Source organism: Salvelinus sp. IW2-2015, linkage group LG17 (assembly GCF_002910315.2).
Source record: "Salvelinus sp. IW2-2015 linkage group LG17, ASM291031v2, whole genome shotgun sequence".
NCBI classification, from domain to species: Eukaryota; Metazoa; Chordata; class Actinopteri; order Salmoniformes; family Salmonidae; genus Salvelinus; species Salvelinus sp. IW2-2015.
The window spans coordinates 18114282-18128341 of NC_036857.1; the positions used below are offsets into that span (position 1 = coordinate 18114282).

The 14060-nt window shown below is 41.4% G+C and overlaps 1 protein-coding gene across 1 annotated transcript; it reads left to right on the forward strand.

Moving 5' to 3' along the window:
• Positions 1-6718: 6718 nt before the first annotated feature.
• LOC111977165 (mitotic spindle assembly checkpoint protein MAD2B) lies at positions 6719-13401 on the forward strand. Its single transcript, XM_024006492.3, has 9 exons — positions 6719-6776; positions 6954-7003; positions 7115-7233; positions 7327-7398; positions 7539-7639; positions 12120-12214; positions 12459-12532; positions 12685-12777; positions 12916-13401. Exons 2-9 carry the CDS (start codon positions 6964-6966, stop codon positions 12955-12957), a joined length of 636 nt encoding a protein of 211 aa, XP_023862260.1. The 5' UTR covers positions 6719-6776; positions 6954-6963; the 3' UTR covers positions 12958-13401.
• Positions 13402-14060: the final 659 nt, after the last annotated feature.

The following is a 14060-nucleotide window of genomic DNA, read 5'->3' on the forward strand; positions in this document are numbered from 1 at the left end:
GGCGAAGTAATTACAATATAGCAATTKAATATTGGAATGGTAGATGTGCAGAAGATGAATGCGCAAGTACAGATACTGGGGTGCAAAGGAGCAAGATAAATTAATAAATACAGTATGGGAATGAGGTAGTTGGATGGGCTATGTACAGGTGCAGTGATCTGTGAGCTGCTCTGACAGCTAGTGCTTAAAGCTAGTGAGGGAGATATGAGTCTCCAGCTTCAGTGATTATTGCAGTTCGTTCCAGTCATTGGCAGCAGAGAACTAGAAGGAGAGGCGGCCAAAGGAAGAAATGGCTTTGGGGGTGACCAGTGAGATATACCTGCTGGAGCGCGTGCTACGGATGGGTGCTGCTATGGTGACCAGTGAGCTGAGATAAGGCGGGGCTTTACCTAGCAGAGACTTGTAGATGACCTGGAGCCAGTGGGTTTGGCGACGAGTATAAAGCGAGGGCCAGCCAACGAGAGCTTGCAGGTCGCAGTGGTGGGTAGTATATTTACATTTACATTCAAGTCATTTAGCAGACGCTCTTCTCCAGAGCGACTTACAAAAATTGGAAAGTTCATACATATTCATCCTGGTCCCCCCGTGGGAAATGAACCCACAACCCTGGCGTTGCAAGCGCCATGCTCTACCAACTGAGCCACACGGGACCTGTATATGGGGCTTTGGTGACAAAACGGATGGCACTGTGATAGACTGCATCCAATTTGTTGAGTAGAGTGTTGGAGGRTATTTTGTAAATGACATCGCCYAAGTCSWGGATCGGTAYGATGGTCAGTTTTACGAGGGTATGTTTGGCAGCATGAGTGAAGGATGCTTTGTTGCGAAATAGGAAGCCGATTCGAGATTTAATTTGGATTGGAGATGCTTAATGTGAGTCTGGAAGGAGAGTTTACAGTCTAACCAGACACCTAGGTATTTGTAGTTGTTCACATATTCTAAGTCAGAACTGTCCAGAGTAGTGATGCTGGACGGGTGGGCAGGTGCGGGCAGCGATCGGTTTAATAGCATGCATTTAGTTTTACTTGCATTTAAGAGTAGTTGGAGGCCACGGAAGGAGTGTTGTATGGCATTGAAGCTCGTCTGGAGGTTAGTTAACACAGTGTCCAAAGAAGGGCCAGAAGTATACAGAATGGTGTCGTCTGTGTAGAGGGGGATCAGAGAATCACCAGCAGCAAGAGCGACATCATTGATGTATACAGAGAAGAGAGTCAGTTTGAGAATTTAACCCTGTGGCACCCCCATAGAGACTGCCAGAGGTCCGGACAACAGGCCCTCCGATTTGAGACACTGAACTCTATCGGAGAAGTAGTTGGTGAACCAGGCGAGGCAGTCATTTGAGAAACCAAGGCTGTTGAGTCTGCCAATAAGAATGTGGTGATTGACAGAGTCGAAAGCCTTGGCCAGGTCGATGAAGACGGCTGCACAGTAATGTCTCTTATCGATGGCGGTTATGATATTGTTTAGGACCTTGAGCGTGGCTGAGGTGCACCAATAACCAGCTCTCTGCTGCCAATGACTGGAACGAAATGCAAAAATCACTGAAGCTGGAGACTTATATCTCCCTCACTAACTATAAGCATCAGCTGTCAGAGCAGCTTCCCGATCACTGCACTTGTACAAGGCCCATCTGTAAATAGCCCACCCGACTACCTCATCCCCATATTGTAAAACATTGAAAAAAATATTTTGCAGTATCCCTACTTGCACATCATCATCTGCACCTCTATCACTCCAGTGTTAATGCTAAATTGTAATTATTTCGCCACTCTGGCATATTTATTGCCTTACCTCCCTAATCTTACTACATTTGCATACACTCTTTATATATTTTTCTATTGTGTTATTGACTGTACGTTTGTTTATCCCATGTGTAACTCGGTGTTGTTGTTTTTGTCGAACTGCTTTGCTTTTTCTTGGCCAAGTCGCAGTTGTAAATGATAAAGAGCAAAATAGATGACAGATTTAAAAAATGTCACTGTCATCATTGACATTGTGGACATTACACTTTCTATATGAGCAGTCGCATAGGTTGACTTCAACATTGGGGAGGGGACCATTGCAGAAGACAATGTTGCCTCTAATATTGAGAGGGGGTCCGTATCCCCCCTTTCCCCCTGGAAATTACACCCCTGCTCCAGGGCTCAAATGCACAGGATTTTTTTTATCTGCATGATAGTTTGATTATAAAGATATTTCTCTTTGCAGACTTGGCAGATTTTAAGTGAGAAAAGGCTGAAACTAAACATATTAAAGTGTATTTTTGTAAAGATGAGGTTTGATATTTGCTGATGATTACACCTCAATACTGACATCAATTGTACATCTACCTGAATAACATTGTTTCCAGTCCTTTTCAAGAGGAAAACATCTTGTTTGACCATATATTTCACACACAATGTTTGTGGAATAACACATGGAATCAAGATATTTTCAACAGCCTTTTTATTGCTATTAGTATTTGCTGTGTCCTTTCATAGAAATATTGAAGCCAAATGACCTTGATGTACAGTTGAATAGGCTTACAAAACAAGCTCAATAGTACAATCTTAAAACTACAGAAATGAATACAGTGCCTTCAGAAAGTATTCACACCTCTTGACATTTTCCACATTTTGTTGTTATAGCCAGAATTTAAAATGTATTAAATTGAGATTTTGTGTCACTGGCTTACACACAATAGCCCATAATGTCAAAGTGTATTTAGAAATGATCAACAAGCAAATTGAGGGAGCTTGAAGATTGTTTTTAATAGTAATGTGCAAATATTGTACAATCCAGGTGTTCAAAGCTCTTAGAGACTTACCCAGAAAGACTCACAGCTTTAATCGCTGCCAAAGGTGATTCTAACGTATTGACTCGGGTGTGATACTTACCTAAATGAAATGTTTCTGTATTTCAATAAATTAGCACAATTTTGTCAAAACATGTTTTCACTTTGTCATTATGTGGTAAAAATGTAATCCATTTTAAATTCAGGATGTAACACAACAAAATGTGGAATAGGTCAAGGAGTATGAATACTTTCTGAAGGCACTGTAATATCACTTACTGAGAAGAACATATTGAATACCATGAACTGTAAGTCAAACATTTCTAAAAAGGAAACAAAAAATCCTGACTATTATTGAAAGTGTGGCTCCAATAATCTTTGATCCTCTCATACAGCCATTATTTGGTCATTTAAAAACCATATATAATTGATACATAACATAATTCCAGCCGTTAAGGGTCCTTCCTCTCTGAACAAGGGTCCTTCGGTCAGTGGCTGGTCAGCATTTGTGGGCGTAATATCCAATGAGGTATCCTATGATGTAAACAGCCACCAGTGCAGCCAAAGCTCCGGCCACCTTGATAGCTACGCCCAGGTGTAGAGCCTTTGGTAAGCAGAACATGTCATGTAATAAATATGGCCAGTGATTACTGTTGGGGTCAGTTACATACACTATCAGTAAACTCAAGAGGTCAGAATTTGGAGAAGTTAATCAAATAGGATTTAATGGAGGAAAAACAATGTGCACTGAATATAATTTTAATGTGATACACCTTAATTGAAAGTAAAGTAAGTGTTTCTTATACGTCTTATTCAGAGCTTACCCCGTTACACCTGTTCCAGCCACATTCAGATTGATGTTGTCTTAATTCCAGCCGTTGTATTGAACACCAGCAGTGTTGGGGTCCATTTCAGAAGTCATTCTTCCCTGAACGTTATATACTGCAAATACTTCTTCAACAACCTGTGAAGAGAAGATAGTGATGGAGTTGCGCAATATGGACACAGAATAGGAAACAGCGTCATAAGACATTTTTACACGTCTTTCAATTGTCCTACCACAATCAATTTAGACCAATTCAGCCCCCCCCCCCCCCCATTCAGGTCAATTTAAATTTCAATACATTTTTTGTATTTTATTATATGTAATTGTATCATAAAATAAGTATTTCTATGACACATTAAAACTCAAAACAGGTGGCTAGAGCTGTGGGACATTGATCAGCTTGCTCAAAAATTATCCGCTGGAAATGATTCCTGTTGTTACAGTACATGCTGATCAGACCACTCGAGCGCGTCTGCATACGCCATCGCATGTTGATTTTGTCCACCCACACCAGACGCGATCAGGACACTCGGGTTGAAATATCAAAATTAACTCTGAACCAACCATATTAATTTGGGGACAGGTCGAAAAGCATTAAACATTTATGGCAATTTACCTAGCTAGCTTGCTGTTGCTAGATAATTTGTCCTGGGACATAAACATTGGGTGTTATTTTACCTGAAATGCACAAGGTCCTCTGACAATTAATCCACAGATAAAAGGATAAACTGAGTTTTTGTTTCTAGTAATCTCTCCTCCTTCATCCTTCTTCTTCTTCTTTGGACTTTATATGGTGGTTGGCAACCAACTTTAAGGTGCATTACCAATACCAACTACTTTAAGGTGCATTACCACTACCAACTGGACTGGAGTTTGGACCTCAGTTTATCTTCCAATCACCCAAGTGGATATATGCTCCTAAAAACCAATGAGGAGATTGGAGAGACGGGACTTGCAGCCCGTCTACGCGACACATATAGAACCAAGTTCTATTTTAGCCCCTGGCTATGCAGACACTAGTTGACAAGCGCAAGCAGTGTGGGTGCAATGATTGAATAACATGTATGTGTACATTTCTTTTTCAACGCTCGCGCACGTGACGCAAGCAGTGTGGTCAGCATGTTAGTCACCCAAATTAACCTGAAAATAACTGGAAGTCTACTCACCACTGTGCCCTATCGAGGACTGAAGGCAGATGGTCTTGAAAAGTGTGCCTCTTGCGCTATAATTATGAAGTATTGAACAAAGTTCAGGTCAGCATTCATCACCTGGTCATAAATTGATACGGCTTATGCGATAGTAATTATATGGCTCTTTCCAATGATGATAAAAATGATTTTATCCTTCTCGGTGGTTTGATTCGTTTTTTCACCATTCATTTTTCACATAGTGAATTTTACAAACACTTCAAACTAAGTATGTGTTTGGTGTAGGCTTAGCTTGGCGTGACGTTTTGATATCCCTTTAATTATCTCTCAGGCAAGGTGAGTTTTATAAATATATTTGCCTCAATTTACTTWAAAAAAAAAAGCTAATTAGCTACAGAGAAAACCTCAGTAAGAATACAAATTCATGCAGGAAGCTCCTGCATGTCATCTCTAGCCGACACTGTCAGCTACCGTTCACCAGCGCGATCAGAGACCTTTTCCCAATCTATGATGAATCCATGTGCTGTATTGAAAATAATTTAATAAAGTGTTGAAACTCTTCCGTCTCCTTTCTCTGTCTTAGCTAGCCACTGATGACACTTTAGCTAGCTAGTTAGCAGAACAGTAGATCAAAAAATAATATTGTATTACTTAGCCTAGATAATTGCTTGTACAGTATGTTGACTTTTATTTCAGACCTTATGACATTTTTCAAGGATGAGCATTAGAGCATTAAAAGGGGAAGACCACTAAAAGTCTGGCCATGTGGAGAAGTGCAGCTATTGTGAGGGGCAACTTACCGGTTTAGTCAGGGCCAGCATGAGGGATAAAGTTTATCCTGTGTCGGTGAGTGTAGCTATTAAGTTACGTTTGAGCATCTTAGCAATACAATGTGTTCTATACTGCTGTCAACATTCTACAAGGAAAGGGACACTTAATCAATTTTATTATCATTAACCAGACTACCCCGGATACCAGACTTAGATGAGTGATAACTCAGTTCTAGAATGTTGTCATTGATCATAAGGAATCTAAAAATCTATTGACATTCAGAATTGACTTTGTTTAGACATCCAACCTGTGTTGTTGTTTCATGACCAGAGACAAATATTCAAAGGAACAGTATTTGTTTATTAGAAGTGGTACATGCATTCACACAGTCTTAATTTGTAGGATCCTTCCCACTATATGATTTTAATGTCAAGTGATAAAATCGCAAGTTATCAATTAAAATGTATGGAAAAACTGCACTTGTCCTCGTGAAAATTACAGTCTATTAAATATTCTACTGCTGTAATGTCATCAATCAAATCAAACTTTATTTATATTGCACATTTCTTACAACAAATAAATGTCAAGGTGTTCAAAGTCATGCATTGAAAGGCATGTGGCACTTAACATCCTTCCTCTTGGCAGGTCTCTATAGGTGACCAGTGGATTCTCTACCACATGAGAATGCCCCCATGGAGCTCAAAAGTGTAGTCATTTTTGTGCATTGGCTATTTTTGTGTGCTAATGATGGATATAACCCTGGATTGCTGATGCTATCCAGTATATTGGCGATTGAGACGCTTTGAAGCAACCGGTCTGACATAATTTGGCATTCCCCAGTAGGAGCAGTCCTCCAAAGGAATGAATGGAATTATACAGTATTTCAAATCAATGTTTCAAGGACAAAATTATATCTATTTAAGTATATATATTTTTGTGGTAGGGACAGTAACAGTAATCTAAAAAAAAAATATGCTTAGCTCACATACTATAATTTTAAGGTATGCATTAAGGGATCTGTAATATAATAAATGTGGCAAAACGAATTTAGAAATTAATAAAGGTATTCTATAGCTTCCAAAATATTTTTTTTTTTACAGTGGTGGGGGAGTGCCAAGATGGAGGAACGGAGGATTCAACACAGCGCACACAATACGTCAACTAGTGTGTATATAAGATATTAGTGTGCGCCATGTAAACGTCATAACCAAGCGACGACAAGAAGCACTGGATGTAAACAAATATACAGACGTTGCAGGTATTATTCGCATCTTTGCTGTATATTATGATTACATCCTGAGAACAGATTTACAAACAACAGTCTTATGTTTTTCAGAGGTTGAATTGTTCCAGGTTGCAATTCCTTTTTTGACGTTTGAAACGTTCGTTAGGTGGCCTCATATCATTCGACATTATTTGTGTTCTCATCCCTCAGCCACCAGAAAATGACAACGCTAACAAGACAAGACCTCAATTTTGGACAAGGTAGCTAGCTATATCAATTATTTTACATCGACCTGTAAAATCTGCATTTCAATTGAACAATTTATTTTTCATATAGACTCAATCTTCGTTACTGCCTGTCTTCTTTTGCAGTGGTGGCTGACATCTTGTGTGAGTTTTTGGAAGTGGCTATTCATCTCATCCTCTATGTACGAGAGGTGTACCCATCTGGAATATTCCAGAAGAGAAAGAAATACAATGTACCTGTACAGGTAAGGTTATAATATCACCGGTGTAATAACTATTCAGCTACTATTAACGGTTATCTGCAAAATATCCATCACTCGTGTTGCATTACCTTCTAGATGTCATGCCACCCAGAGCTGAACCAATACATCCATGATACTCTTCACTGTGTAAAACCCCTCATTGAGAAGGTGAGAGAATACATTAGCTTACATATGATTGACATAGTCTTGCAAACCCAATGGCTCACCATGCTAAATATGTTATTGCATGAGGGCACACCTTTTTTGAGTACATATTACTCGCATGAAGTTCTACATTGCTCCCTCAGAATGATGCAGAAAAAGTGGTGGTGGTCATCATGGACAAAGAGCATCATCCAGTTGAGAGATTTGTCTTTGAGATTTCACAGCCTCCTCTTTTATCCATCAGGTGAGTGTATATATCTTAACTGACATTTTCAACTTCTCTGATAGGGTTGTCGCGATACTCCGATGTATCATGGCAAGGGGAAAAAAACATGAAACGGGCAACATTTCCTGAGGAAAACAGTCTTAATGTTGGAAAGCTTCATGTTGTCACCCAGAATCACATACATTTTCCAAGATGTATATCAGAATATTTTACGTACAGTAGGTTTTTTAAAGGACCAAAGTGTTTAGTCTGCTTTTGTGTTTTCCTTTTTGCCATGGAAAATCGGATATCGTAGTATCGCGATACTGGCATCATGACAACCCTTGTCTTTAATACCTACATGTTTCAAGCCATAGTCCCTGTCCCCAAGAACGCCATGGTAATGTGTCTAAATTACTTTTTGTCCAGTAGCACTCACGTCTCCCTAAAACACTTCAGCGAACAGGCCTTTCTAATCGACCTGGCCGGGGTATCCTGGAATGACATTGACCTCATCCCGTCAGTAGAGGATGCCTGGTTATTCTTTAAAATTGCCATCCTCACCATCTTAAATAAGTATGTTCCATTAAAAAAAAAATAGAACAAGGAATAGATATAGTCCTTGGTTCACTCCAGACCTGTCTGCCCTTGACCAGCACAAAAACATCCTGTGGCGTTCTGCATCGAATAGCCCCCGTGATATGCAACTTTTCAGGGAAGTTAGGAACCAATATACACAGGCAGTTAGGAAAGTTAAGGCTAGCTTTTTCAAACAGAAATTTGCATCCTGTAGTACAAACTCAAAAAAGTTCTGGGACACTGTAAAGTCAATGGAGAATAAGAGCACCTTCTCCCAGCTACCCACTGCACTGAGGCTAGGTAACACTGTCACCACCGATAAATCCACAATAATTGAGAATTTCAATAAGCATTTTTCTACGGCTGGCCATGCTTTCCACCTGGCTACCCCTACCCCGGTCAACAGCCCTGCGCTCCCCACAGCAACTCGCCCAAACCTCCCCCACTTCTCCTTTACCCAAATCCAGATAGCTGATGTTCTGAAAGAGCTGCAAAATCTGGACCCCTACAAATCAGCCGGGCTAGACAATCTGGACCCTCTCTTTCTAAAATGATCTACCGCAATTGTTGCAACCCCTATTACTAGCCTGTTCAACCTCTCTTTTGTATCGTCTGAGATTCCCATAGATTGGAAAGCTGCCGCGGTCATCCCCCTCTTCAAAAGGGGGAGACACTCTAGACCCAAACTACTACAGACCTATATCTATCCTACCCTGCCTTTCTAAGGTCTTTGAAAGCCAAGTTAACAAACAGATTACCGACCACTTTGAATCTCACCATACCTTCTCTGCTATGCAATCTGGTTTCAGAGCTGGTCATGGGTGCACCTCAGCCACGCTCAAGGTCCTAAACGATATCATAACCGCCATCGATAAGAGACATTACTGTGCAGCCGTATTCATCGACCTGGCTAAGGCTTTCTACTCTGTCAATCACAACATTCTTGTTGGCAGACTCAACAGCCTCAACAGTCGGCCTGTTGTCCGGACCTCTGGCAGTCTCTATGGGGGTGCCACAGGGTTCAATTCTCGGGCCGACTCTCTTCTCTGTATACATCAATGATGTCGCTCTCGCTGCTGGTGATTCTTTGATCCACGTCTACACAGACGACACCATTCTGTATACCTCTGGCCCTTCGTTGGACACTGTGTTAACTAACCTCCAGATGAGCTTCAATGCCATACAACTCTCCTTCCGTGGCTTCCAACTGCTCTTAAATGCAAGTAAAACTAAATGCATGCTCTTCAACCGATCGCTGCCTGCACCTGCCCGCCCGTCCAGCATCACTACTCTGGACAGTTCTGACTTAGAATATGTGAACAACTACAAATACCTAGGTGTCTGGTTAGACTGTAAACTCTCCTTCCAGACTCACATTAAGCATCTCCAATCCAAATTAAATCTCGAATCGGCTTCCTATTTCGCAACAAAGCATCCTTCACTCATGCTGCCAAACATACCCTCGTAAAACTGACCATCCTACCGATCCTCGACTTCGGCGATGTCATTTAACAAAATAGCCTCCAACACTCTACTCAACAAATTGGATGCAGTCTATCACAGTGCCATCCGTTTTGTCACCACAGCCCATATACTACCCACCACTGCGAACTGTATGCTCTCGTTGGCTCCCTCGCTTCATACTCGTCGCCAAACCCACTGGCTCCAGGTCATCTACAAGTCTCTGCTAGGTAAAGCCCTGCCTTATCTCAGCTCACTGGTCACCCATAGCAGCACCCATCCGTAGCACGCGCTCCAGCAGGTATATCTCACTGGTCACCTCCAAAGCCAATTCTTCCTTTGGCCGCCTACCCTACCAGTTCTCTGCTGCCAATGACTGGCACGAACTGCAAAAATCTCTGAAGCTGGAGACTCATATCTCCCTCACTAGCTTTAAGCACCAGCTTGTCAGAGCAGCTCACAGATCACTGCACCTGTACATAGCTCATCTGTAAATAGCCCATCCAATCTTCCTCATCCCCATACTGTATTTATTTATCTTGCTCCTTTGCACCCCAGTATCTCAACTTGCACATTCATCTTCTGCACATCCTACCATTCCAGTGTTTAATTGCTATATTGTAATTACTTTGCCACCATGGCCTATTTATTGCTTTACCTCTCTTATCCTACCTCATTTGCACATGTTGTATATAGATTTTTCTACTGTATTATTGATTGTATGTTTTTTTTATTCCATGTGTAACTCTGTGGTGTTGTATGTGTCGAACTGCTTTGCTTTATTTTGGCCAGGTTGCAATTGAGAACGTGTACTCAACTAGCCTACCTGGTTAAATAAAGGTGAAATAAAAAAATCTGTAGCCATGAAATACTTTGAAAGGCTGGTCATGGCTCACATCAGCACCATCATCCCAGACACCCTACTACTCCAATTCACATACTGCCCCAACAGATCCACAGATGATGCAATCTATATTGCACTCCACATTGCCCTGAGAATGGTGTTCATTGATTACTGCTCATCACGTTCAACATCATTGTTCTCCTATTAGCTCATCATTAAGCTCAGGACTGCGGGACTGAACATCTCCCTCTGCACCTGGACGGGCAGCCCCTGATGTGTAGCCCCCAGGTGATGAGGGTAGACAACACATCAGCTATGCTGACCTTGAACACGGGGCCCCTCAGGGGTGCGTGCTTAGTCCCCTCCTGTACTCCCTGTTCACCCACGACTGTGGCCGCGCACGACTCCAACACCATCATTCAGTTTGCACATGATACGACAGTGGTAGGCCTGATCACTGACAATGATGAGACAGCCTACATGGAGGAGGTCAGAGACCTGGCAGTGTGGTGTCAGTACAACAACCTCTCCCTCAACGTCAGCAAGACAAAGGAGCTGATCGTGGACTACAGGAAATGGAGGGCCGAGCACGCCCCCATTCACATCAACAGGGCTGTAGTGGAGTGGGTCGAGAGCTTCAAGTTCCTCTTCCTCCTCTCCACATCACTAAGGACCTATCATGGTCCATACACACCAACACAGTTGTGAAGATGGCATGACAACACCTCTTCCCCCTCAGAAGGTTGAAGGTTGAAATACATCCTCAAAAAGTTATACAGCTGCACCAATGAGACCATCTTGACTGGCTGCATCACTGCTTGGTATGGCAACGGCTTGGCATCCGTCCGTAATGCGCTACAGAATATAGTGCGTACGGCCCAGTACGTCACTGGGACCAAGCTCCCTGCCATCCAGGACCTCTGTACCAGGCGGTTTCAGACGAAGGCCCAACATTTTTTCAAACACTCCAGCCACCATAGACTGTTCTCTCTGCTACCGCACAGCAGCGGTACCGGAGCGCCAAATCTGGGACCAAAAGGATCCTGAACAGCTTTTACCCCCAAGCCATAAGACTGAACAGTTAATCAAATGGCTACATGGACTATTTGCATTGTCCCCCTTTTTTTGTTGCACTGACTCTGTTACACTGGCTCTATGTACACTCACTGGAATCTACTCACACACTACTCTGACACTCCAACAAACACACACACACTACATATGCTCACACACACAAAACACATGCATATTGACGCCACCTACACTCACACATAGACACACTTTCACACTCTTCACACACTCTACTGCTATTATCTATCCTGATTGCCTAGTCACTTTTACCCCTACCTACATGTACATATTACCTCAATCACCAACTACCTTGTACCCCAAACACATTGACTCTGTACCGTTACTCCTTGTATATAGCCTTGTTATTTTATTGTGTTACTATTTTCCTTGTCGTTTTTTTTCTCAAATGTTCTTACTTTTTAGGGCTCGTAATTAAGCAATTCGAGGTGAAGTCTATACCTGTTGTATTCGGCGCATGTGACAAATACAATTTAATATGGTTTGTTGTTGGAATGCCCTTTTCCATACCTTGATCTTTTACGGGTTACTCTTCTGGTTCTACAGCTCTGATACATTGCTGTCACACGTGGAACAGTTACTGAGGGCGGTTATCCTGAAGATCAGTGTATGTGATGCACTTCTGGAAAACAACCCACCGGGTAAGATGGAAAAGCTATATTGGAGAATGGAGAGACACTCAGTGAGAAACTCTGTGTAAATCGATAGCTGGAGGTCTGCTGCTATATAAGTCTTGCATTCCCGAACAAATTCCCTTGTGGATATATATATATATATAATACAATATAAAAATACACATTATACATACAGTACACAATTTCTGTTAAGTTGTTGTCTAGCAGCGGTCATAGTATTGTAATGTCTATTTACTTTCCACTGTCCCAGGATGTACGTTTACAGTGCTGGTCCACACCAGGGAGGCTGCCACCCGCAACATGGAGAAGGTTCAGGTCATCAAGGTCAGTGTTGTCACAAACATGACATTTCAATACTGTATGTGTGTTGATTGTAATACACTGACTTGTTTGTGTACCTACATCCAATCATATATGTTGTATTCTAGTGTGTGGCCTGTACACTTAACATGTGATGTTGTCATGTTCCCCTCCAGGATTTTCCATGGATAGTTGCAGATGAGCAGGAAGTACACATGCAGGAGCCCAGACTCATACCCCTGAAGACCATGACATCAGACATTGTGAAAGTAAGCAATGGCATGGTTCTTTGTGAAGATTACAACACTTGTATGAAAGCCCATAGTAATAGACAGTAATACTGTTTGAATGTGAATAATTTCATGTTGTGTAAAATTTGTATGTAACAACATATTTTCTTTGTTTAGATGCAACTGTACGTGGAGGAGAGGGCACAAAAGGCTTCATAGATCAAGCTTGACAAAAAAAGATTGCAATCTGCACTGCAGCTGCCACAATATAATCAACTAGTTGAGGTGTGCATTTGGAAAAGTGGGGATTTCTGGATCTTCATTCTAATGCTTGAACTGTGAAAACTTTGAGAAAAATACAGTTTTTTGTCATAGTTTGACTTTTGACAAGAGGGGATAGGCAGAGTCAGTTATCGGTTCAGCACTGTATCATTGCTCATCACAATGATAATCATTTCGTATGTACATAGTTATTACAGCAAAGCCTAAGGGGTATTATCTGTGGTATAGTGGGCATTTGTGTTCCCATTCTATTTGTTTCCAGTTGGTGTATAAAGCAATGTTTAAATGTACCAGTGGCTGCGTTTACACAAGCAGCCCAATACTGATATCTTTTCCCCTAATTGGTCTTTTGACCAATCACATCTTTTCACAGATCTTTTTCAGAGCTGATCTGGTTAAACAAAAGAGCAATTAGTGGAAAAAATATCTGCATTTGGCTGCCTGTCTAAATGCAGCCCTTTTGTGTTGTATGAAGCTATGTTTACACTATGATGGTAATTCTTGTGTTCACTAAAACATGTTTTTTGGGGCAGTCTCAGGTGGATACGGTCTACCTGGTTAAAGTTCTAGACTGGTGCTCTCTAACCCTATAGCCCTGATTCTAGACAGTCGATAACAGGAATGACCAAACAGGTTGCATGGTTTGATATTGTAAGTGTTGAACACTGACATGCTCCATAAGAAAGTACTCAACTCAAACTGCAAAAATGCTTTGTAAATAAATGTGGATTTAGTTGTTTTTGATTTGTTTAGTATTTGAGTTTTGTTTTTTCATAATGCATTCTACTTTGGAAAATAAAGTGTTTAGTAGACTAATACTTTTTTGTCAAGTTATGTTCCATTCCACTGTAATGCACCTTACCATAAAATTTCCTTAAATCTCGGATACTGATTAGAATTGCTTAACACAAGGAGGTGTTGTGAATCTAATGGACGGACTGAGTACAATGCAAATAACAATTGACCTTACAGAAGTGCACTTGCTCTGTTTATTTGATGGAGAATGCAGGTAGGGGTATCTACAATACCATTGAGGGTAT